The sequence below is a fragment of the Vulpes lagopus genome, chromosome 10 (genome assembly GCF_018345385.1).
Source record: "Vulpes lagopus strain Blue_001 chromosome 10, ASM1834538v1, whole genome shotgun sequence".
NCBI classification, from domain to species: Eukaryota; Metazoa; Chordata; class Mammalia; order Carnivora; family Canidae; genus Vulpes; species Vulpes lagopus.
This window is the reverse complement of record NC_054833.1, coordinates 36,573,306-36,599,129: the sequence shown is the minus strand read 5'-3', so window position 1 is coordinate 36,599,129 and position 25,824 is coordinate 36,573,306. Positions and strand designations below refer to the sequence as shown.

At 41.3% G+C, this 25,824-nt stretch overlaps 1 protein-coding gene across 3 annotated transcripts; it reads left to right on the top strand.

The window, feature by feature from the left end:
* The first annotated feature begins 308 nt into the window (after nucleotides 1-308).
* Nucleotides 309-23,873, top strand: VWA5A (von Willebrand factor A domain containing 5A). 3 transcript variants are annotated; one of them, XM_041772836.1, is made up of 18 exons: nucleotides 309-365; nucleotides 3,546-3,603; nucleotides 3,723-3,925; nucleotides 4,232-4,454; nucleotides 4,575-4,750; nucleotides 5,038-5,152; nucleotides 8,694-8,863; nucleotides 9,126-9,214; nucleotides 9,420-9,564; nucleotides 10,005-10,084; nucleotides 14,131-14,245; nucleotides 15,130-15,294; nucleotides 15,573-15,673; nucleotides 15,912-16,165; nucleotides 18,480-18,608; nucleotides 20,283-20,413; nucleotides 22,143-22,269; nucleotides 22,830-23,873. In XM_041772836.1, exons 2-18 carry the CDS (start codon nucleotides 3,561-3,563, stop codon nucleotides 22,907-22,909), a joined length of 2,346 nt encoding a protein of 781 aa, XP_041628770.1. In that variant the 5' UTR covers nucleotides 309-365; nucleotides 3,546-3,560; the 3' UTR covers nucleotides 22,910-23,873. The 3 variants fall into 3 exon arrangements, 2 of the variants coding, with proteins under 2 accessions (XP_041628770.1, XP_041628768.1); XM_041772834.1 differs by having other exon boundaries at nucleotides 8,691-8,863; XR_005990449.1 differs by lacking the exons at nucleotides 22,143-22,269; nucleotides 22,830-23,873 and having other exon boundaries at nucleotides 8,691-8,863; nucleotides 18,286-18,608; nucleotides 20,283-20,300.
* Nucleotides 23,874-25,824: the final 1,951 nt, after the last annotated feature.

The window sequence follows — 25,824 nt, the reverse complement described above, 5'->3', positions numbered from 1 at the left end:
CCCATACAGTTTTGGGCCTACTGCACTGTATTATTAGCAGGGCCTAGTGCAGAGCAAGCCCTTGATAATTGAATGTGTTACAGAAATATGATGTGACTTGATGTGATTGTTGATGTTACCGTTCAAGCATTTCACTGGTTTAAAAAAAAAAAAATCTCTTCCCTTTATCTACCCTCTGTTCCTTCCCCAAATGAGGCAAAGGAAAACAAGCAAACGTTCTAGGGTTGAAGAATTTTCCGTTGATCCCTTAATCAAGTGGTCGCTACTTTATAACCGGTCCCTAGAAGGGGCAGGTCTTCCTGGAAATTTTGACAGCAGCTGTTTGCTTCTGGCTGTGCCTCGGAGCCCTCAGCCTGCGGGAGAAGGTAGGTGACTGGGCAGCCCACTCGGCCCCATCCCACCTTCCACCCTGACGGCTGAGATCTGCCCTTCCTCTGCCCCAAAGCTTCTGGGGCTTGTTTGAACTGCAAACCGAAGGGATGGGGGATTGAGTCCTGGTGTTCGGTCCCTGGGGGTTTTCTGCAGTTTAGGGGAATCTTATGGGCGCTGGGAAAGGGATTTAGGCATCTCCTGATCCTCTCGAGATCCCCCCCCCTTTTTTTTTACTTTCCTTCTCTTTACTCTTTCTTTCTCTTTCTTCTTTCTTTCTTTCTTTCTTTCTTTCTTTCTTTCTTTCTTTCTTTCTTTTCTTTCTTTCTTCTTTCCTTTCCTTCTTTTTTCTTTCCTTCCTTTCTTCCTTGTAGAAAATTGCTGTTTCCTCAATTTTATCTATTTTAATGATGTGGAAATGAAGTTTAAAACCTCCCCCTCCCGCGCCCCCAGCGGGATTGCAACACCCTTTCGTATAGATATTCAAGGGACTGACTCTGATGCCTCTGTTAATGCTTGGACGCTGCAAATCTAGGGCTGAAATTTTAAAGATGCAATCACTTTGCGTTTCTCTCCAAGCCCCACTGCGCATTCAAATCGCCTGTTGGGCTGCATCACGAGTTTTCCAAGGGTCCCCTGCAACAGGCTGCGGGGGAGTGGCTCACTGCGCCACTAGCGCTCGGCTCCTCCCTCTCCCTGGAGGGCCGCTGAACTGCAGGGTGCAGAAACTTCTGGATCCCTGAAGGGCCCACTTACCACGCAGCCCCCTGGCTCAGTGAGCACCCCACCCACCCCACCCCCCGCCTTTCTCCCAGCTTTGGATTCAAGGCTTTGACCTGAGTCACCTCCTGTGGTCCCTCTTTGCCTACCTGTTGCTGGGTGCATTTCTGCTCCCGAGGGGCAGAGGACTGTGACCCATCATAGTTTGTACTGCGAAGGGTCCGGGAGAAGCTGCAGAAAAGCAAATTTCCCTAAGTGAGGGGTTTGTGCTGGGGTTAGAATCAGGACATAGAAAAAAATTAAAAAAAAAAAAAAAGAATCAGGACATAGAGCTGTTTCTTGGTTAGGAGACACCCCTCTGCTTCTGTGTCTTTACCTGAAAGCCACCATGGGTGAGTATTGCCACCCTTTGAGCTTTGGCTGTGGTACCCCTGGCTCCTGGGGCCTTCTGTTTTTCAGCTTCCTACTGATGTTGGAGATTCTTCTCTCCCCCAGCACCAGCCTGTTCCACCAGAGATCTTACCCCAGTCAAGTGTCTGCATGATAACCCTTTTCCTGAACATTCTCTCCTCTCCCCACAGCTGCTTGACTACCCTGTTTCTGTCAAATGCGAGCCATATTGCCACAGTTGGTTTTTAATCCAGTTCTTCAAAATAACAAATAAGGACAAAAAACCTGATTAATTGGTGCTGACCTGTGGAGATGGGGGATGGTATATAAGAAGCACCATTGCTATCAGACGGATGAGCAACATGGACATTGCTCTGGATTGGGGTAGGGTGCGAGGTTTTAAGTGGTGATTGGGATGAGCACAGAAGGCCTGCTGAAAGCTTTCGGAATCCTCAGTGGGGGTGGGGGCGTTGCTCTAGGAGGGGAAGTTGCCTCTCTCCAGAGCCTATATGTTTTTCTGGCCTGTGGATTCCTGAATTAAAGTTGGGCTTTCCAGTGACTTATCTGCCCCTGGAACTCTGGATAAGGACATTATTTTCACTTTCCTTCAGCATTCTCTGTGCACCAGGCAACTCCATTTTAGCTCCTGAAGGGGTATTTTCAGTGAAAAGCCCCCTAACTGCTGCTGGGGGTTGCAGATCATGTCACCCTTTGACAGAGCAGGGAGAGGCAAGGTCACAAGTGATTCTATTCAGAATGGTGGGAGGGCAACTTCCAGGGGCCCTAGGACCAATGATTAGGACTGGACCTACATGTTGATTCTCTGGATGAAAGAATCATAATGTAAGTCATGATCTAGGTATGTCAATTTATCTCCTTGTTACCATATCACAAGAAGTAGTTGTCTAGTGGGACGCCTGGGTGGCTCAGCGGTTGAGCATCTGCCTTTGGCTCAGGGTATGATCCAGGAGTTCTGGGATCAAGTCCCACATCGGGCTCCCTGCATGGAGCCTGCTTCTCCCTCTGCCTATGTCTCTGCCTCTCTCTCTGTGTGTCTCTCATGAATAAATAAATAAAAATCTTAAAAAAAAAAGCGGTAGTCTAAGATCATAATAAAATTTGGAAGATAACAGGATGACGTGATTGAAAATAGAGGATGTGTTGCTTATATGATATTTATTTATGCATATTAGAATATCTTGGACAGGGATCCCTGGGGGGCTCAGCGGTTTAGCGCCTGCCTTCGGCCCAGGGTGTGATCCTGAAGACCTGGGATCGAGTCCCACATCAAGCTCCCTGCATGGAGTCTGCTTCTCCCTCTGCCTGTGTGTCTGCCTCTCTCTCTCTCTCTCTCTCTCTCTGTGTCTCTTATGAATAAATAAATAAAATCTTTAAAAAATTAATGAATAAAACATTAAAAAAAAAAGAATATCTTGGACAGAGGAAGCCAACAGTGGTTTCAATTATGAGCCCCCAAAGAAAGTCACAAAGTAAGTGATCTAAGTTGCAGGGGACCATTTTGGATCAAGCCGGTCTCTGGATAGCATGATCCAAAGTAATAGCCAAGGTCTATTTAACAACTTCAGCACTTACAACAGGAGCAAGACTAGTTTATTATCATTCATTAAATGCTTCCTATAAGCCAGGTACTATTCTAGGGACTTCATATATAAAAATTTACATATGCGTCTAAGACAGATAGGTATATGGTTTTCATTTACAAAGAGAATATTGAGGTTCACAGAGGTTAAGTGCATTACACCTATTCCATGTAGCTAAGGAATGGTATATTAAACTCGACTTTGAAAAAGTGGAACTGGTATTTGAACCAGCCTCAGGGTGTTTCAGAGACTTCCTGTTTAGTGGGGACTTCCCCACTTAGGTCTGGCATTTAGAAGGAGCCTTACTATTGGCATCTTTGTCCCCTTCTTTACAGCTTCTTTCTCCTTCCCAGCTCCATTATTAATCCTGAGTATATTCTGCTGCTGGAGAGAAGCACATAAGTCTGGTATTTGAATAGATAATCCCCACCATATCACTGTATTCATGGTGTGTCTTTTCCACAGTAGCCCCCCGTCACCATGGCGCTCCCTGGTGGTTTACTAACCCGCGGTGAGGAACCAGGTAAGCTTGATTCATGGCCCTTACTTGCCACTGTCCCTTTGGCATCTTGCCCCATGCCTGGCTGGCAGGAGGACTTCTATTAAAGTTTGTTCACCTCTTGTACTCTGGTCTATCTCCAGTACCACTGAAGAGCATCAGTGTAACCTTGTCCATTCGTGAGTTTGTGGCTGGTGTGTCTGCCACCTTAAACTATGAGAATGAGGAGGAAGTTCCTTTGGAGACCTTTTTTGTGTTCCCCATGGATGAAGACTCAGCTGTCTACAGCTTTGAGGCCGAGATCGATGGGAAGAAAATTAAAGCAGAATTAAAGGATAAGAGGAAGGTACTAGGGATGAGTAGATTATCTCCTCCTTCCCTTTATTTCCTTAATATATATGCAGGATCTCTACACACCTTCATAAAAAATGCTGATGTTCAATGCTTTCTTCTACTCCCCTTTAGCTGGTATTTTCCTAAAATCATCTGGGGTGGGGAGCAGGGGCATCAATCAAAGGCATTCAAAGTTTAGCTGTGAACCTGGCAGGCCTGATCCTAGGCCTTCTCCATCAATTTCTGTTTTCTATACTACTCATCTCTTCATTCATCCAAGCCACCTTTGATATTGCCTCTCTTTCCCCATTCTCCTTAGGCCCACAGCATCTATGAGAGTGCCTTAAGCAACCGCCGCCAAGCTTTCCTCCTGGAGGAGGACAGGTACTCCAGGGACGTCTTCTGTTGCAATGTGGGGAACTTGCACCCTGGGTCAAAGGTGGCACTCACTCTGAAGTATGTGCAAGAGCTACCTCTGGAAGCAGATGGGACCCTGCGCTATGTGCTCCCAGCTGTCTTGAATCCTCGATATTGTCGCCCTGGTGAGTATCCTTTCTTTTCGAATACTGGTGGTAGGTGATATAATTTGGGAAACCCCTCAAGGGTGTAGAGGTGCTAAGAAATGTGGGAAGGGGAAACAGAACTAAGGTAACTCTTTGTAGGATCGTCTGAGGACAGTTGCCTAAATATGAAGACTCCTGTAGTCCCTTTGGAGGAACTGCCCTATACATTCAGCATGATTGCCACCATCAGTTCCCAGCATGGCATTGAGAGGATCCAATCCAACTGCCCCTTCAGTCCTATGGAGTACCTTGGAGATGATAAGACCTCTGCCCAGGTAATTCAGAAGAAAGCACTGTTGTTGCTGGCACCTCTATTCTTTGGGTTCTGATCTTGTTTCTCAGTCCTTCCAAAGTGTTCCCTATTTTCCCTATTAACTAGAGGGAATCCCACTTTGTTCCTTCTTTATCCTTGTTTCTTCTCCAGAGCCTTCTCTATTCTTGCTGCTGCTCCTGACCACGCGCTCTCTTGTGGAAGAAGCCTACAGTGCTCAGCTCTAACCTCAGCCCCATGCAGCAAGCAGTGATAGTTCTAACATGGATCTTTTGCTTGTTTTCAACTCAGGTTTCCTTGACTGAAGGACACAAATTTGATCGAGATGTGGAACTCCTGATTTACTACAGTGAGAAGCATACCCCCAGTGTAGCCGTAGAGATGGGGCAGGCTAAAGACAACCCAGGTATTCTCTCTTTTCCTTTGTAGTTAACCTCTTTAAAGGGAACTCCTGTCTTGGAATTGTTTTTCCCCCCTTCTATCCAGTAGTGGGTAAAGCATTCAAATAGCTTATATTTTAGTGTGCAAAAATGGTTAGATACAATGAGTTTCACGCGATTGTGTCATGTAGACAAATGTAAGTGGATCAGTAGGTAACTGGATCAAGGACATGGACAAATAATTCACAAGAGAAAACACAACTAGTTTACAAACACAAATGACAATGATCAGTCTCTGCAAGTATGGATAAAAATTAAATAAAAACAACTGGAAGCTTGTACCTCTTAAATCCCTTTTATCTATTTCTATTCTATTCTATTTCTATTCTATCTCCTTAACTATTATCAATTGTACTAAGAGGTATAAACTTCCAGTTGCAAAATAAATAAGTCACAGAGATGAAAAGTAGAGCACAGGGAATAGAGTCAGGAAGATTGCAATAATATTGTTTGGTGGCAGATGCTGACCACACTTATACTGGTGAGTGCTGAGTAATGTATAGAGTTGTTGAATTTGAAATACTATAACACTTGTGTTAATTATACACAAGTGTTTATTATTATCAATAAAAAATTAAATATTCATTTGCAGGGAAAAAATAAAAATAATGATGTGACATTTTCAGTTTTCAAATTATCAAAGACTTCCAAATCTGATAATGCCTCATCATCCATCTCCAGAGATTTTTCATCTCACCCTAGTATCTTAATTTCTAAGACTAAGTTTAGTTTTGTAATAAATTTAGTTTATTGGGACATCTGGGTGGCTCAGTGGGTTGAGCATCTGCCTTCGGCTCAGGTCATTATCCTGGGGTCCTGGGATCCAGCCCCACATCAGGCTCCCTGCTCAACAGGGAGCCTGCTGCTCCCTTTCCCTCTGCTTCTCCCCCACTGCTCACACTCTGTCCTTCTCTCTCTCTCAAATGAATAAATACATTTAAAAAATCAAAAAAATAATTTAGTTTTATTAATTTCTTTAATTTCTCTTATTTTCTAAATTTTCTTGACTACATGTGCACTTTTCCTTATTACTGCTATCACCCATGTCAGTCTGTTGCTCTCTTGAAGCCTTCCTAGGCAGCCAGCCTTGGATTTCAGGGATCATGAAGCCTCACTAGAGAGATACTTCTGAAGCATTTTCCACATTGGTGGAATGGAAGGATGTTTGGGGACAGTCATAGTCAAAATACTATAGCTTGGATTAGGTTCCTTACTTCTGTAACTACAACTACTATGAAGACCATTTCCTGTAGTTGGTCTTCATAACCATCCTCTCTCATTGTTAATGTTTGGCCAAGATTGCTGAGAGCTCCTTACTTTGTACTCACTTGTTCAACCATTTTTCCTTCATGCAAGCTGTCCATGCTAAAGCCCTTAGTGGGGCTCCATCTTTTTTTTTTTTTTTTTTTTTATGATAGTCACACAAAGAGAGAGAGAGAGAGAGGCAGAGACACAGGCAGAGGGAGAAGCAGGCTCCATCTTAATCAGGTTTGCTCCAGCTCCTCTTCCATGAAGCTCCATGCTCTGTCTTTATACATTAGTTTAGTCCTTTTGTGCTGCTTTTGTCCTTTCCCTTTTGTGGGTTCTCCCTTGGGTGCCCATGAAATACTCCCACTGAAGAACTAGTCTTCAGTTAGGATTATTTTAATCCACCAGAGAAAGTTTTATAATGCTGAATCTTAGTAGGTATGAATTGAGATTTCAATTCCTTTCCTTCCAAGAAATTCCCTTGGCCCCCATGCAGAATTCCTGATCTGTTCCTGTGGTAAGCCCTGTAGGCCAGAGGGGAGAGCAAAGGCAGCCTTTATGATCTTGTGACTCCCTTCTAGCAGGGCCACTCAGATCATATATCTGGTCAAGACAACCTGCTGTTCCCATCCATATAAAGAAACAAATGACAACTGGCAGCTGGGGTCACTAAAACCATTGAGAGTTCTCAATGAAGCATACCACTATGTGATGAAAATACAAAATATGTATTTATGTTAAGTACTTAGAATGTACTTAACTGAATATCAAGAACATGGTTTTTAAAAATTGTATGTATAATTCAATAAAATAACAAAAATTATAAAGAATTTTCTAGAATTGTTATTAAAAGTTTAACCTAAGCCCTAGCTTGAGTTCCTTACATGTATGATATCACTTAACCCTTAAAATAATCATGAGGCAGGTATCACTAATTGGATTCTTCAGATGAAGAAACTGAGGTTAGCAGCACAGGAGCTAGGGCCTGAAGTGCCTTATTTAAAAATGAGGAAGCAGAAACTCGTGAAGGTGAAAATAATATGAATATGAATAATATGAAACGAATTATAGTAGAAATATCCAGATAGTACATACTGTGTATCTGAGATTATCCTAAACACATTAGATATATGTACCCACTTCATTGTCATGGCAACCTTTCTGACTTACCAGTCTAGCACCAATTCCACTACAATCAGCTGTGTCTTAAAATGGAAAGCAATTTATCTTGCCTATTAAGAAAAGCTACTCTTCCACCATATATGCAGAAATCTGGAAGGTTTAGAACTTATCCTTGAACCAGTGGTCAAACAAATATTTGCTGAGCTGCACCCATTTTATTTGGAAGCCAGTTTGATTGTTGGGGTATCCCAGGGGCAGGAGATTAAATGGAGCCATATCCTTTAATCATACTGAATCCCAAGGCTACTGAGAATTTAAACCTATCATCCTGGACCCACTTTATAAAATAGGATATTGGAATTCAATTCTTTGTCAACTAATATTTTCTGAGCTGCAAAACGAGTGGATATAACCTAGGCATTCTCATTTCACCTCTATCTCAATACTACCATTTCAATTCCTGCATCAGTTTTCACTTATTCCTCAAAATAAAATCAAAACGTTGACAACTCGGTGACGAAGGCCAAACTCCCATGGTTTCCTTCATAGTATTGTTTGGGTGATGCTGTTAGAGTCTAACACACATCCCAGTTCTGGAGAGTATCAGTGAGTATTTCATACCCAAAGCAGGCAAACTTTCCTTGGTATGAATGACCCTATACTCTCAGCTCTTGCAAACTGTCAACATATGAATTGCCTATGAGCTTCATTTTTTCAAAAGTGTAAAGACTTAAACAAGGACTAGTGTAGTAAATTTCTCATTGATTTGAAGGGAAGGTGTCTCTGCAAATAAATTAGCTTCATTCTTCTGGCAAATGCTGGAACATTTTCAATTCATGCATTTCGCTCATTTACCTAGCTGCTAGGAAACTAGCATATAATTATATTTTTTAATTATTGTTTGTGCCTGGTAACCTCTACCTCCTTTTTTCTCTTTCATATCTTTTCTGCGTCTATATCTTTTATGTTTATAACTCACCTCAAATCCTTTGCCAGCAGATCCACTACGAAGATCAAACAGTGTTATAGATTTGGATTTTTTCAACTCCTTATATAAGTCACTACAATTGATTCTTGAGGTCTTTAGTATTCTTGAGTTCCTTTTCATGGTAAAATGTTCTTATCCTTTCACAGTAGATGGTTTGATGAAGGATCCATCTGCAATGGTGTGTTTCTATCCAAACATCCCAGAAGTTGAGTCACCAGTTATCTGTGGAGAATTTGTCTTCCTCATGGACCGCTCAGGAAGTATGCATTGCCCCATAAGTAAACAGGATAAATCTCAGCTGCGCATAGAGGCAGCCAAGGTAAAACTAGTTACTTCCTTTTTCTGGTCACATGCACAAATGAGGATGAATCTTTGGGGTTAAGTTAGGGTCCATCTGGAACTTTGAGTGTGTTCACCATCTGCACTACATCTAACATGACCATAACATACTAGCCTTGTTATATAAGGGCCTGGACTCAAGAAGTGGGTGAAGGCCCACCTTCACCCCCCTCAAGAGTTAGATTGACAGCATCTGTGCCTGAGAGGATTCTCTCTCACTATCTCCTCCTCTCTTCCTTCAGGAAACTCTGATTTTGCTGCTGAAGAGTTTGCCTATAGGCTGTTATTTCAATGTCTATGGATTTGGAACTTCCTATGAGGCATTCTTTCCGTAAGTTTCTAGAAAGTCCATAGAGAGTCCAAAAAAGATACTTTAAAGAAAGGACTAGATTGTTGAAGGGGGTTACTGCATGGTCGACTTTGGCATTGGGCATTTCAGGTGAGGTTGTTTTCAGTGGGGGCATCTTGATTCAGGGACTCGATACTATGTGATTTTGAACAGCTATCACATCACTGGGCATGTTTGTTTTTCTCAGGAATAGCGTGGAATACACTCAGCAGACCATGGAGGAAGCACTGAGGAGAGTTCAGCTTATGCGGGCTGACCTGGGGGGCACAGAAATCTTGACACCACTCCAGATCATCTACGGGGAACCTTCCATACCGGGCCACCCCCTACAGGTAGGACCTGGAAGAGAGCTAATAGAAGGCAGTGGAGAAAATGAAATCTCTGTTCAAGAATCTGTTCCGGGGCTTCATTGTAGGATTGTTAAAATATGACATATAATTCAGGGCCTCCTATCATATAATAAAGAGAAAAAAGGAGGCATGTAATAGAATTCCTCTTCCTTAGCTCTGTGCTGTGGGCGATGGAGGTCCTTTTGCAAAGTGCCACAGAAGCCTGCGGTGAGACGAGAAGGGAGAGGTGAGGAAAATCCCAGATGCCCAACAAATTTTGTGAGAACATGGTGCAAGTGACCATGGAAAATTAGGGACCTCATGCCAGTCTGCAGAGGCATCGATCTCTGGAATGAAATGGTTGATTTTTCCCAAGGGTATATTGTGGTATCTGAAAAATGGTCTTCACAGAGATTTGATGAATGTCTTCTTTCTTTTGACAGCTTTTTATCTTCACAGATGGAGAAGTTACTGACACATTTAGCGTAATTAATGAAGTCAGGAGGAACAGGACGAAACACAGGTATGAAGAGGATGTGATTTCTGGTAATTGACCCATCTAGTGCCACATGTAATCTAGTGCCACAAGATCCCAGTGTTGACATTCCTTTCAGAGGACAGAAGATTCTAGAAGTTTAGTTTTCCTAGCCAACAAGCTTTTTCTATATCATTTCCCCCTCTCTACTAAAAGATAAAAGTAATTTTCTAAATAACGTCAATAATGCCACAAAGTTATTGTCCCTTATTCTTTCTAAACCACAATGGAAACCAAAATTGAATAATATGAGGGTTTTTTTTAACCATAAACATTTCTATCAAAGTAGAGCGTACACAAAGCTACACAAATCTCAAGGATACAGCTGGATGAATTAGAGTTGGTCACTACCAACTTTTTCCTCTCCAAAGGAAATAGCTTTCTTAACTTAAAGCACCATGGATTATTTAATCTTTACTCTGGGAAAGATCCTCAGCTTTTCATTACCTTTCATAACACTGATATTTTCAAAAAGTACTAGCTAGTTATTTTTGTAGAATCTCAATGTATATTTATTTGGCTATTTAAATTCATGTTGAGAGTAACATTAAACATTTTGGGAAAAATACTTATATTTTAAGTATTTTAAAATACTTCAGAGGGAACATGTTCAACACTGCATCAATAAGTGTGATTGTTGACTATAGATTTTTTTGTAGATTCTTTTATCAGATTAAAGAAATTTTGCTTCTGTTTGGAGGGTTATCAGATTAAGGAAATTTTATTTCTGTTTTGAGATTTCTTTGTTTTTTTTTTATAAAAATAATGAATGTGGAATTATATCAAAGATACCTTATGTATATATTTATTTTTTTAATTTTTATTTATTTATGATAGTCACAGAGAGAGAGAGAGAGGCAGAGACACAGGTGGAGGAAGAAGCAGGCTCCATGTACCAGGAGCCTGATGTGGGATTCGATCCGGGGTCTCCAGGATTGCGCCCTGGGCCAAAGGCAGGCGCCAAACCGCTGCGCCACCCAGGGATCCCATCCTTATGTATATTTTTAGATGAGTGTATGATTTTATCCTTTATTTATTGTGTGAATTTTAATGACCAGTGTTAGACCAATTTTGCATTTCTGAAATAAAACCAAATCAGTTGTGGTCTATTAACCTCTCTATGTATTTTTGGATTCAGTTGGCTAAACCTGTTTGGAATTTTTAAATCTGTTTTCATGAGAAATATTAACATGTATTTTCTTTTCTTATAATATTCTTGTCAGGTTTTGATATCAATGTTACACTGGCATCATAAAATAAGCTGAGAAGAGTTGTCTATTTTTCTATTATCTGAAAGATTTTCTTTATTAAATGTTTACTAGAAGTTGCCAGGAGGCTGTTCTTATGGGAAAGTTTTTAAATCTCTTTCATTGAAATGGACTATTCATACTTACATACGTTTTTGCTTTTTTTATGAGAGTTTGTATATTTTATCTAAATTTTCAAATTTCTTTTCATAAAATTCTCTTATGCTGTGTTATCTTATGCTGTTGTTAATTTTTGCAGAATCTGTGATATATTATTAGCTTTTCTTTCTTGATGTTGATTATTTGTGTTTTCCCTGTTTTTCTCCTTGTCCTAAATGCTTGTCAATTTTAATAATCCTTTCAGAGCACCGGTACTTTTAAGGTTTTAAAATCCTCTCTATTGTATGATAGTTTTTTCTATCAATAATGCTTGCCTCCATCTTTATTATTTCCCTTTAAATTCACTCCTGTATATATTCATTTCCCTTTAAATTCTTTGGGTTTACTGGCTGTTCTTTTCTAATATCTGGAGATGGATACTCAGGTAGTTGATTTTGAGACTTCTTTTTCTTTTCTAATATATGTATTTAGATCCTTAAATTTAAGCATATCTACATCTGAATCTTAATTCTATATCTGTCACTTTCCATTGACATCCACTTAAGATTTTCTAATTACCATTATGATTTTTTTAAAGCCTATGTTATTCAGAAGTTTAGTGTATAATTTCCGTTTGGAGACTTCTCTATTCTCTTGTTAGTTGTCAAGATATTTTATATGAAAAGCCATAGAAATTCTTAGAACCTCTAGATGATGTTATCTTCCCTCTGTGGGGATATACTCTGCTTCTGATGGGTTGCTAGACTAGAAGCAGATAATCTGAGTCCAATTAGAGTCAAATGACTGAAGCTCATTTGATGGCTAGTTTATTTCAGATCCCTCTCTACCTCTGGGCTGTAGTTCTGCAGGGCTGTATTAAAAAACCTGGGGTATCTATAAGGGCACCTTCTCTTTGGAAAGTCCAAGTCTGAAACTGCTTGGCTTCTTAGTCTTTGAGCCATCCATTTTGTACTTGACACTAGCTCCAAGGGTTAATGGGATACCAGATGCCACGCCCATCACTCTTGGCCTCCCTCCTCTCCACGTCATGGCCCATAGATTCCTATAGTTTTGGTAATCATTTGATATTTTCAAAAAGATTATTAAGAATATTGTATACAGCTTTTCCAGTTCTCTACTGGCTGAAAGAAATTTGGCATTGCTGTGAGCAGAATGGTGTTCTGGTGTCCTATGGTGTTCTACTCTAAGTCAAAAATCGGCGATCCCTGGGTGGCGCAGCGGTTTGGCGCCTGCCTTTGGCCCAGGGCGCGATCCTGGAGACCCGCGTTCGAATCCCACATCAGGCTCCCGGTGCATGGAGCCTGCTTCTCCCTCTGCCTGTGTCTCTGCCTCTCTCTCTCTCTCTGTGGCTATCATAAATAAATAAAAATTAAAAAAAAAATCATGTAGTTAAGTTCCACTTCTGCTGCTTGCTAGCTGTTTGGATATATCAAGTAAACTCCCTAAGTCTTGGTTTCCCCATTTGAAAACGGGAATAATAACAGTACTTACCTTATGGGTTTACTGTGAGGGTTCAAAGGGTATACTTACGTAAAGCATTAAGAACTGTGCTGGACACAAAATATGTGCTATATGAATTTTTGCCATTATTATAATTATCATCCTTATTATTATCATCCAAAGAAGCACTTCAGTTCTAAGAATATTGTTAGAAATCAATAAACATTGCTTAGCTTTAGTTTTATAAATAAAACACTTAAATACACACATAAATGCCCTTTGGAAGCCATAAGAAATGTAGGCTACAGTTGTAGGATTTTGTTGGAAATTTGAAGGTGTTAATATCAAGATGTGATCTCTAGGGGGCACTGTCATAGGTAGGTTACCATAATTAGAAGTTCAGTTCTTAGCCCTACAATTTTAGAGTATTAGTCTTGTTGCTGACATCACTAGAATTGGGGATGATGGTTCACATTAACCCAGTTCAAAAGAGACTGATACAGAAGCCAAAATTCCAGTGTATTAATTTACAATGAGAAATCTCCTTGTCATGCCTTCTAAAAATGCTTCTATTACTATTATCAACACATTCTGTCTATAAACAGTTCCATCTGGGAAGCAGATTGTGATTACAAAGCTATTTGGTGCACATAGACTATGGCAGGGAGAGAACTCTCCAGTTAAAACCCTTTCCTACCCTAAGACTAGTCTTGCCAGGGCAGATGGGGTTCCAGTACAATATTAGTCAAGCATCGATGATAGGGGCTATTTTGTCCTAACTCAGCACTGTCTGATGAACCAATTCTTTGGATTTATTATTAATATAATTGATGAGGCTATAGTCTTGTGGTTTTTGTTTTTGTTTTTTTTTTCTGCCTCTAGAATCAGTATAATATATATTTTTACCAGGGGGCTCTTACGGTCAGATAGACCAGTACTCAAATGTTATCTGCACCGTAGTAGGTGTGCGATCTTGGACATATTTCTTAAATTCTTTGGGCTTCAGTTTCATATCCATAAAATGAAGCATAAGCCTGCCTTTTAGGAATCTTGTAATGATTAAATCACATCAGTAAGGCATTTGGTCTCCTGAAATATAGAATCTGCTCAATAAATTGTAGCTATTATGCTTTTGGTCAAGGAAAAGACTATCTCTTTAGGTATTCTTGACTAGTATGTATTAATGTTATAATTTCACTCTAAGCTCTTATCCTTGTACAATTGCAGATGTTTCTCCTTTGGTATTGGAGAAGGAGCCTCTACCAGCCTAATAAAAGGCATTGCCCGTGTAGCAGGCGGCACTTCAGAATTTATCACCGGCAAGGCCAGGATGCAGTCCAAGGTGAGGGGCAGGCCTTGTGTCCAGAGGTGGTGATCCAGAGGGAGTGTGGAGCAGAGGGGACATTCCACAAAAGCAGAGGCAACAGCTTGACACTAGGATTCATATTCTTTTTTTTTCTTAAGATTTTATTATTTATTTATTCATGACAGACAGAGAGAGAGAGGCAGAGACACAGGCAGAGGGAGAGGGAGAGAAGCAGGCTCCATGCAGGGAGCCTGACGTGGGACTGGATCCTGGATCTCCAGGATCATGCCTGGGGCCGAAGGCAGCGCCAAACCGCTGAGCCACCGGGGCTGCCCGATTCATATTCTTATATCCATAATGTCTTGGGCTGTAATACACAGTGGGGCTACTTTTGGCCTTATGTAAAAGGGGCCCACTATAGTTTTTAGAGAAATGGCCTCTGATCCTACTAGTTGGAAGCCCAGAGACAAGATACTGGAAGAGGTTAAGGTTTTGTGTTTAAGAACAGAAATGGAGAAAAAAAGAATTTTGACTGTCATGATTTAGATCCTACAAGTGTGCTTGAGGAACTCTTTTGGTTGGCTATATCCTATCTTCCATGCAAATGAGACAAAGAAAACAAGAAGGAACAATGTAATATGTCTGGTGGATTGGTGAGGTGGTACATTGATACTGCATTTGGTTAGTACACACAAGGGAAGGCATCTTTGACCTCTGCTGCTACTTGTTAGTTCCTCTTTCTTGGGTGGTGTCATCCTTTACCTTATCCTCCCTTACCATGTCCTAGTATAGTATTAAGGAATAGACATAGCATGTACTGTGTTGCATAGAATCTGATGTATAATAAATGTTCAGCTAATAGTGGTTTATTATTGCTATTATTATTTTCTGTGCTTACTCTGTTCTCTTTCCTCCACCAGGCTCTTAGTGCCTTAAAACGTGCTCTACAGCCTGCAGTAGAAGATATTTCTGTGAGCTGGGATTTGCCTCGTGGCCTGTCTGCTAAAATGCTTTCACCAGAACAGACTGTCCTCTATAGGGGTCAGAGGTTAATCATCTATGCCCTTTTGAGTGGGACCATGCCGGTGAGCTCCTATTCTTATTTGTTCCTCTCATCAGAGTAGCTACTTCCCTCAACTCTGCTCTGGACAATTTTCTTAAAACTGGTGGAGTCTCATCAAGAGATCACACTTGCCGGGTAGAGCCTGCTAACACTGTTCTCCATAATTTCAGGGTTCTGATTTCCTCAGCTACATGGTTCCTCGTCAGACATTTTCATGTGTTGGGTTGGGGTGTTTCCTCAGCTATGACTTTTACTTGGTGACTCTCCCTTCCATTGTGTCTATTCTTGTCTACTTTGTAGCCAGCAGATGCAACAGGAGAAGTCTGCCTCAAATACATGCTCCAGGGCAAGAGTTTCGAGAATAGGGTGACATTTTCTCTGCAACCCAAGCCCGATGACAAGTGAGAATTCAGTTGCTTTGTTATTTTTGTTCTTTTGTGTTTTTGTTTTGTTTTGGTCTCTGCTATTCTTGAAAGGCTTGGTTTCCTTCCTCTTAATTTGGGGGGCTCAGTTGTGTCCCTACAATCAGTTTGCCTTTCTAACCCATTCAAGTCTTATATATCTCTTTATCTGGCTTTTTCCTCACTCTACTCATGCTAACTTTTGAGGGCCCTGAGTAACGGGATGATTTTCTTTTAGCTTCACCATTCACCGCCTTGCTGCTAAGTCCTTTCTCCAGACCAAGGATATGGGCTTCAGGGACACTCCAGCAAAAGATAAAAAAGATGTGCTGAAGGTCAGCATTGACTGTGGAGTCATAAGCTCCCAGACAGCCTTTATTGCCGTCAACAAAAGTCTCAACAAGCCAGTTCAGGAGCCCCTGGCTCGTAGGGATGTTCCAAGGCCAATTCTGTTGGGTGCTGCTTCAATGATACCACGATTCTATGGAGGTGGTGAGTTTTACCCCATTCAAACTCATGTAAAATAAAGGGCCCTGGATATCTAAACACATCATTTGAAGTAAAAGCGTGTGACAGTGAATTTTTTCCCTTGTCTCTCCATACTTAGGATTTCTGGCTGGTTTGGTGCCTTTCTGGGGAACCAAGGAGATTCTAAATAATCCAAGGGGGAAAAAGAAACAAGGAAAATTAAAACAGAAAGTGTAAATAAATATTGAGTATTCAAACTGTCTCAATATGAAGCTGATTTATCCTATGGATAATTAGATGATTAATGATGATACAGGTGGCTGATGGTAATGGTCTGGGAGTGTTAGGGAATGGGTGTCCCAAGTGAAACCCAAGCAGCCTTGAGAATAGATATGAGGGGCTTAGTTAGAATAAGGTAGAGAAATTTCCTGGGCAGGATTCTGTGGCTGGAGGGGAATGTTTAATGTTTGTTGTAGAGACAGGCTTCAAGGTGAGCCCAGATTTTTGTTTGGACAACTGCATGTATAATGGTTCCATTTATTTAAATAGAGTAAGAGAAGAACAAGGTCAAGTTTAGAAGGTAGCATGTTGAATTATTTTTGAGTATTTTGAACTTGAGATCCTTATGGAACATCTATATGAAGATGTCCAGTAAGAAAGCAAATAGATGGGTTTGGTGCTCAGAGGAGGAGAGTTGAGGGATAAAGATACACATTTGGCAATATTTAACATCTAGGTTGTAACTAAAGATGCTGTCCCAGTATTGCCAGGAAGAGGAGGAAAGGTGGTAGTTTGATTCTAGTTTACAGGCTGAGGAGCAAGAGCTTGGAGTTTCTGTCTGATGAGTTTTCAATAGTTTTAGTGAAAGAGCAAATATAACTAATGAGTATGAAACAAGACATTGTAGAATAGAGAGTTTGAGGAAAGGATTTGAAAGATGGATGATTGGAGGGTGAAATTCCAAGGGAGAAATAAAGCATTTGCCAAGAAGTGTTGAGCATGTGGTTTAATTCTGATACCTTTACTTTTTTGGTGGCACTAAACTAAGGGAAGCCGAGCCCATGTGGTTCACTACAGCAGGACTCAGCAGCTTTGGTGTAAGAACAAAGAGGGCACAGTGTTGGCTCTTTTTTGAGGTTGGGATTTTGCCTGGTGTGTGATGAAAAGGAAATCAGGTACTTGGAATTGGAGAGACTGGAGAGAGAATGGTGAAGTGTTGGACTCAGGATTGAAGCTAAATAGAAAATATACTAAATATGGAAGGAAGTGGATTGTAGGGAAAAAGCAGAGGAGACACAGATTTAGAGGTCCAGATGAAGTCAAAGACCAGGTAAAAGAACTTTGAGTCAGAAGGCTGCAAAAATTGGATATTATATGTAAAAAGTAGGATTGCTCTTTTTTCCCCCCAGTTTGTTTTTTACAGGTGGAACAATTCTGCTGGATAACAAGATTCTGGCTTGGGAGGGAGTGGCTGAAGTAGAATGAAGGCTGAAACCGTTTGATTTGAGGAAGTCAAGAAGCTTTGAATGAGAGTGCTGGATAGGTTACCTACAAGGGTACTGAAATCTCTCAAGATGATGGCAGGCCTTGAAATGAAGTAGAAGTCTAGAAACTATATCTAGATACTTTAGTGCATAATGTGAAGTGACAGAGAGGTGGGAGGCAGCCCTAAATGAATGTGAGGGAGGCAATCCAGATGGGGGTGGAGCAGTAATGAGCTGGATGCCACAATTGGAACTGAAGAGGTTGCCCGTCTTACCTTCCAAACCTGGGCGCTTGGGCTGTGGTACCTCAAGAGAGCACCCAATGAGAGGGACAGAGGGATATAGGGAAAATGGTTTTTAGAAGAAGAAATTAGTTTTGTTAAGATAAGTAGTTGGAAAAAGACTCCTGTAATGAAAGGAAAGATGCAGGAAAGATCATTGGCAAGTATCAAGGGTTCCAGAGGACGCAGTAGGAAAGGCTCAGGGGGTGAGGGCGTGTGCAGGAGGTGGGCTCATGAGAGAAGAAAAAAATGCACAGTGAAGATGGTAGCTGAGGCAGACATGGATGAGAGGGCATGTGGCCCACATTCTCAGGGCCCTTTGCCTGTAGCAGAGAGCAGAGGGTATCTCAGTCTTAATGTCTGTACTGGTGTTTTTCAGCTCATTCAAAGCCCTCATCCTCCTACTCTCCTCCTGCATCTCAGCCCACGCGGATCAATCATTACCCAAGCGTGTCATATCAGCGGGATGATTACAAACCCTGTAGGCCCATGATTAGCAAGGAGATGTGCGCTCTAGGTGAGCATCTTTCCAGGGATTTTTTTCTCACTCATATTTGTCTGTCACATATATAGGACTAGACAGGTCCCCTGCTCCTGATCATACACTAAGGAAGAAATGCATGTCTCTCAAAGAGGCCTCTCCTGAGATAGAAAGGGCTCATTCTTCCACCAACAGGATGAACTTGGAAACTCACCCAACAGGTAAGATGGGCCTCAATTCTCTTCTCTGATCTGTGGGGACTGAAGAACCAATCTTCTACGCTCTGCTTCCTTTGGCTTTCTCTAGCCAGGAGGTAATCTCTTTGAAAAGTGCCAGGCAGAGGGTGAGATTTGTCTAGCTCCTATGTTTCCCAGGGTCAGCCCACCTTCATTAGTCTACAGTGAAACCTACCCAGCAGAGCCTGGGTTAAGCCCTATTTAAATGCACCCCCCTTACCATCTCAGCTCAACCAGGAGGCCTACAAGCTGGACCCTCCCCCTGCAGAACTCTGCTGCTGCCTTCTTTGAGCCACCTGCTACACTGGGTTTGAAAAGGGATCTTTCCAGTGCTGGCTAATGACTCATTCTGTTGCCAGAGGGTGTTCCTTGGCCATTACCTTGTGTTCCAAGCAGCTGGGCTTCTCCTGTATGTGACAGATTGAGTCAAAGTACATTTTACCACCAAGAGGTGCCTTTTCTACTCAAATGGTCTTAAAGGCAACTTCTTTCTAGTCTCCAGTTTTTGTAGCAAGATTTGTCATATACAGTTGTTTAATTGTTTAAACATCTTATTTGCCATTTACCCTCTTTGTGTTCATTCTCTTTAGGCTGGTAGTTAAAGAGAGGGCATCAAGGTCTCAGTTGGAGTCAGATCTCTGTCCTCCAATTACTGTGGGGTTTTAGGCAAATTAATTCACTTTCTAGAGCCTTAGTTCCCTCAGGTGCACAACTACCCACCTCACGGGGCTGTCATAAGAAAATTCTGAATGTTAGCCACAGAGTAGCGTCTCACTTTATGTTAGTTCCCTAGTCCTTCCTAGCTTAGGATAACCCAGCTCTGACCTCTCTCTCTCTATGAATCCTCTTACCCAAGTAGAGAGAAAAATTACTCAAGAGTGTTAAACTTCTGTTTTTTTGTGAACTAATTAGCAACTACTTTTTGTAGGGAGCCAACAAGGAGCCTTCTTGGTACTTTGCATTCTTCCTCATGCAATAGGCATTGTTAGCTCCAGTTTACAGAGAAGACTGAGATTCCCATTTGTTATATAACCATTGCGTTTTGAGCATTAGCAAATCTGAGATTCAAACTAAGATGATTGAAATTCAGAGCCTTAAATTTTTTGTTCCCATTAGAGTAGAATTGTTTATTCTAGTTATGGTTATTCTTACCTGCTAATTTTTAAGTTGCTATAGGTACATCATATATGACAGCCAGATGTGAAATACTTTCTGTGTGGTCTTTAAGCAATTGTCCAACCACCAGGATTAGACACTAGACTATTCTTTGAGGTACATTGCTGAGGCCTCCTTTATATCTGCTTTCTTTTGATTTTTTTAATAATTAACATTCGAGATATACTGGTCTAGAATTTGTAAATATATGTCAAGTTTTAAGGCCCATTTACATAGAACTGGATAAAACTTTAAGCAGCATTATCATTTCCTTGTTGCTAAATATTTAAGTCCAGCTCCCCTAGAGATAGTATATCACTCAGGTGGCCTACATTGTCACAGAGAAAATATAGGGGAAGGACTATAACAGGTATCTTGGTAAGATCTGCTTCGCTCTACGCTCTTGCGATAGCCTGTCTCTGAAGTCAGACCTGTCTTTCTCAGGTATGCTAAGGGGTCAGTGGCTCCTAATTTCTAATCCTTTCTTTTTTTTCTTCACCAAAGTCTTTGGGGATAATCATCTTGTACAGCTGATTTCCCTCCAGAATGCAGATGGTTCCTGGTATCCAGATGAAAATCTGGCTGGGATCCTAGGTAGAAGTTTAGAAGACCTACTGGCTGCAATCCCTGTCAAGGTAAGATTCAGATAAGAAAAAAGAATATGCATGCTTTTGAGAGGTTGAAGTCAGTAATGAGATTTGGGGTGAATCATGATTCAACTGAGAAAGGAGAATAGAGAAGGCCATAAACTAAATTAATTTCTCATAAATAGAGGTTGAAGATTTTTTCTTGGAATGTTAGAGCAGAAAGAACAAGAACTAATAACCTAGTTGATGGGAATCGACGGTTGACAAAGGGAGATCAAGCATCCTCTTTAAGTTTATATTCCTTGCCAATCATCTAAATTTTTTGAACAATTACTCTGGGCCAGACACTGTGCTAAGCACTTAACATCCACTTATTTGTTCATCACCATAATTAAATAAGGTAAATCCTATTTGCATTGTTGTTTATAGAGAACTCTAATAATGCATCTGAGTTTATCCAGCCAGTCAGTTCTAGATTCAATTATAGAACTGTTTTCAGGACCCACATTGCTTCTCTTCAAAATAAAGGACGTGGTTCACAGCCTAGCAAAATTTTTCTGAAGTCAGGATAGGTGACATATTAATAGTGATGACTTAGTTATTTCAAATGTGTTTGACTATGCTGATGAGGACAAGTTATACTCCACAATTTCAAGGTAACTTACCAAATCTTCTATTTGAGAAATTGTTAAATATGGGCAAAATGCCAAAAACCTGAAGGATGGGTGTCATCCTGAATTTTCAAAACGTGAAAGGTATTTAAATAAACCTCAGAAATCCTAGAGCTGCATCACCTAATACAGTGTCTACTAGTCATGGGGCTCTTGAGCACTTGAAATATGGTTAATGCAAATGAGAAGCCAAATCCTTAATTGAATTCAAATATCCTATAACTGAAACACATGCTGATTTAAAACTAATGTAAAAAATGTAAATATTCATCAATAAATTTTATATTGATTACATGTTAAAATCACATTTTTAATATGTTAGGTTAGATAAAACATATTGGTAAAATAATTGTACCCATTTTTATTTTTTTACATGTGGCTACTAGGACATTTAAGATTATATGTATGTCTAGCATTATATTTCTATTAAAAATATTGTTCTAGACCAAATAATTAAAAGGATAATTTATCAACAAACACAAGAATTATGACATTCTAACTTGGTTTCATTGGGAAACCAAGGACACGTCAGACTAACATTTCCTTCTTTGACATGGTAACTGGGCCAATAAATCCAGGGGCTCAGAAACCCTGTTGTACCTGAATTTCAGTGAGGAATTTGAATTTTGTAAATGATGAGTATATGTACTGAGAACCAACTCATTGAAAAATTCATGGCACTGAATAATGAATTTATTCAAATTCAAAACAGATTTTTAGAGCAACTGGGCTCTGAATTCTCTGGAGGTTTTTATTTTCAGTAAAGAATCAGATCCCATGCTTTCCTGGTTATAAATTTGCCAAAACTGGGAGATGAGGTATTAAGAATAATTGAGATCCTAAAAGACCTTGAACAATGAATGATTTGCAATTTTGTGTGAAACAAAACAAAACTTACTAGGAATCAAAATGCTGTTTTTGGTTCTAAAGCCTCAACTATTTAAGTAGAGATACAAGCAAAATGACTTCAGAGCTGTTGCACAGGGAGATTTGAGGTGGTCGTCAACTGCCTGTGAACCAGCAGACATGATACATAATCAGTGTATCAGCTGAGGGGCTGCTAGCACTCACGTGGATGCTTCAGGAAGTCTCTCTCTATGGTACAGGATGCAAATTCCTCAAGCTGGGCCACAGTCCTGGCAATGGTCTGGCTGCATTCCAATGCTAAGCAAATGAAGTGCGAGTGGGAACTTCTGGAGAAGAAGGCCAGAACGTGGATCCGCATCCACGCAGGTAGGAGTTCAATCGTTAGACCCCATCTCCTTCCCTCCATAGGAAGTCAGCCATCTTCCCCAGCATTGAGCCCCCAGGCCTGCTAGAAGGTGACAGGGAAGGAGTTCCTGAAGTCCCCTCCCGCAACAGTCCTGGGTCAGATCTTTTCTGATCTCCTAGATAGTTCTTTCCTTGGCAGGATGAGGGTGCCATCTTAAATTGAGGGAGGGCGGAGGTGAGTAAAGAGGCAAAGGGATATGGGATGGGGACTGTGAGTTGTGAGAAGGACATTAAGTGGCCTTTGTTCTCCTTGCTGTCTCACTACTATACTGAGTACAAGGCTGGACTGGAGCTCTCACTCCTTGGGGGTCTATTATTGTCTCACAGCTGCTGAGTATTTCTGGGGCCTGAGAAGATGAAAGGGAGTCTAGGCGGTAGGAAAAGCAGAATCAGGGGTATTGAAGAAAGACAAGAACAGGAGTCAGGGGCGATGAGCAGGCAGGTGTAGGGGAGGCTGGGGGACGAATATTTACTCTTGTCATGGTTCATCCACTCTAATTCTTGTTTTCTCCTCATGGCAGCCTCCATCATGCAAGAGCTTGTGAAAGCTGCTATTGCTTTTACCAAATCATCTGTGGACCCCGCCATCTTTGCCCTCTGAGAAGACTGTCCAGAAAAACAAGTGCCTCTTGCATGCTCCTGCCCTTTCCTTTACACTCTCCTGCTGTGGTGTGTTTTTGTATTTTACCCATATCCCATCAGTTTCTTGCCATAGGAGTGAAGGATGTTCCCCCACCCCCCGCCACTTCGCTTCTCTGTTCCAGGTTCCCTTTGGGTAGGATGATCTACCTTCTCCAGCGTATACCCTCAGCCCAGTGCCAGTGGTCCCAGAGACTGGTCCCTTTCTTGGAGGAATTTAAAGCATTCATAGGCAGTGATGTTCCTCCTGGGTTTTCCAGAGTGACCACATGAAAGACAGGTGGCATAGACTCCACACTATAGGGTACAACAGTGATGTTACTGGGACACTTGAATAAGAGAATGCTGTGCATTTTGTCTATTCCCTTTGATCTTACATATTTATCGGGACCAGACTGGTGAGCTATCCAATTTTCTATTCTAAGATAGGGCAGAGAACAGGAGGGGAGGTTGAAAGTCAACATCAGGATTGATATAACCCCAAGACCACAAAGAGAGAGACTCCAGGGGTCCACTGTGAGAGGTGGCACTTCTTGGTTGATCCTGCTTGGATTTTGCTCCCCAATACTGCATGCCTTTCCTCTCACTGCCTACAGTACTGGATTGAATCATACCCATTGGAGACAGATATTTCTCCTTAATTGTTTCTTAGTAAGAAGGTGATAATGGAATCTTTAGCCCTGGCCTGAGCCTGTGAGGCCTCTAAGTCTGGCTCTGATCCGTAATAAAGGAAAAAGTGGGTTGAAAGGCAGCTTTGCCTGAGACCTGGGCCTGGATCATTCAGCCCATGAGGAAGAAAGGAACTCCCCGTGATTGTTTCTGACCTTTGTCCCACATACTCTATCCTCGTGGAAATGACCTTGTTCCATATGCTGTCCCCTAAAATACTATTGTGTCAATATTAAAATGACTGTCTCTATACTGCATTTTCTTGTATCTGAGGTTTTGTACATTTAATGTTTGAACTTGTGTTGGTTTTATTATCCTTTGTTTTCCTTCCCAACTTTGCTGACACCTGCACCCTAGACACTGTGTTCTGTCCCCATTATCTTCTGCTGTAGGCTTATTTCCTATCTTAAGTGTCCTCAAGTAAAGGACTCAGAAAATCACTATTAGAATCCTGATAATAGGGATGCTTGGGTGGCGCAGTGGTTGAGCATCTGCCTTTGGCTCAGGTTGTGATCCTGGGAGTCCTGGGATCGAGTCCCACATCAGGCTCCCCTCAGGGAGTCTGCTTCTCCCTCTGCCTGTGTGTGTGTCTCTCTCCCTGTCTCTCATGAATAAATAAATAAAATCTTTGTAAAAAAAAAACAAAACAAAACAGAATCCTGACAATATTCTTAAATAGTTAATTGATGAGGAACAAATGATTTAACCCCTGGGAGCATAGTGTTCCTATTTGTAAAAGTGGGATTACACTAGAACTCCCTTACCACTTTCATCTTGAATACTCAAGAATTCTGAGCGGAACCTCTGAATATCTGTTTACTTAGGTAGAGAATGGCCTAGACCTGAGTTCTGTTAAGCTGTTGAGTGAACATTAGCCTGACTTGCAGAGTGGAGATTGATTTCCCAGGATCTTCTTCTAAGTTGGCTTATGGCTGAGTCTGACCTGTGCAATAGGGCTGTGGCATCACCTGAAAGCTTGCTAGAAATGCAGAGTTTTAGGCAACCCCAAAAACTATCAAGGTCTGCCTTTGAAGTTAGACTTACTTAAAATCTGCCAATTACCACTTTCCAGGTAGTTCGTGTGCACATTAAAGTTTGGGGGCTCAGTCTTGAGTCTTGTGCTCACAGCTGCCATCTAGATAGATCCTATTGATGCTATGACAAGAGACAGCTCCCTAAAGACCATGCAACCTGTAGAACTACCATGTGCACATAAGGAGATGGTCCTTTACATTTATTACATGGATCATTTTTCATTACATTCATTGTTCCTTCCCTTTTTCTTATCCTTCAGCTGGCGGACTAGGCCAGGGCTTGTGGACTTTGAGAGCAAAAAAACAAAACAAAAAATAACAACAAAAGCACCCCTACACTGGTCTTCTTTAAAATGCAGAACCAACCACAGTTTTAAAGTAGCATGGTTTTATTTTTTCCATTCGGGCTCGTGCGATAAAATGTTGTGCCAACTGTAAACCCCTCAAATTTAAACAAGTGTCGGTCTTCGTAATCAACAAGTATGTCTTGGCACATTTATTGAAGCCCACTTTCAAGGCTGGTGCCTCATGTTTTCAGAAAATATAAAGCACCATCTGTACTTTCAGGAACTGATGATCTGGGCAAGTTGCCCAGGAGAGAGAGCTGAGCTCAGCTCCCATTGGTTGTCTACACCCTGCAGCTCTTTCCTGGCTGCAGAGACTTGGCCATGAGCAGGATAGCACTGCCTCGAGATGCTCCCACTCAAGCTGGGCTCAGTACCTCCAGTTCGGGGGTACCCTGCTGCACATGCACTTATTAATGAAACCCGGCGCCAATTTTCCCCAGATCCAGCACAGATACACTGGGGATCACTTAGCATGTCCTGTTCCTCTCCCAACCTAACCATTGCTTCCTTAAAAACAGTCCATGTGTTTCTCATATCTGATTGGGAGAAAACCAAGAGAAACCTCATGCATGAGAAAACCCCAGGTGTTGTTTCTCCTTCCCGCTTCATCGGTTTTTGCCTCACATATTTGTGATGTGTTCTTGTTAGGTGTACACACATTTAGGATTATTATTATATATTCTTGGAGAATTCACCCTTTCATCATTATGTAGTGCCTAGATCTCTGATAATTTTCTTTGTTATGAAATCTACTTTCTCTGAAATGAGTATAGCCCCTCTAGCTTTTTTTGATTAGCGTTAACATGGTATATGTTTCTCTATCCCTT

Excerpts from the sequence above, each read along its gene's own strand:
- VWA5A (XM_041772834.1), top strand. The coding sequence starts at position 3,561 with ATGGCGCTCCCTGGTGGTTTACTAACCCGCGGTGAGGAACCAG. Across the intron at positions 15,674-15,911 it reads CAACCCAAGCCCGATGACAA|CTTCACCATTCACCGCCTTG; the intron begins GTGAGAATTCAG and ends ATTTTCTTTTAG. Across the intron at positions 22,270-22,829 it reads GTGGATCCGCATCCACGCAG|CCTCCATCATGCAAGAGCTT; the intron begins GTAGGAGTTCAA and ends TCCTCATGGCAG.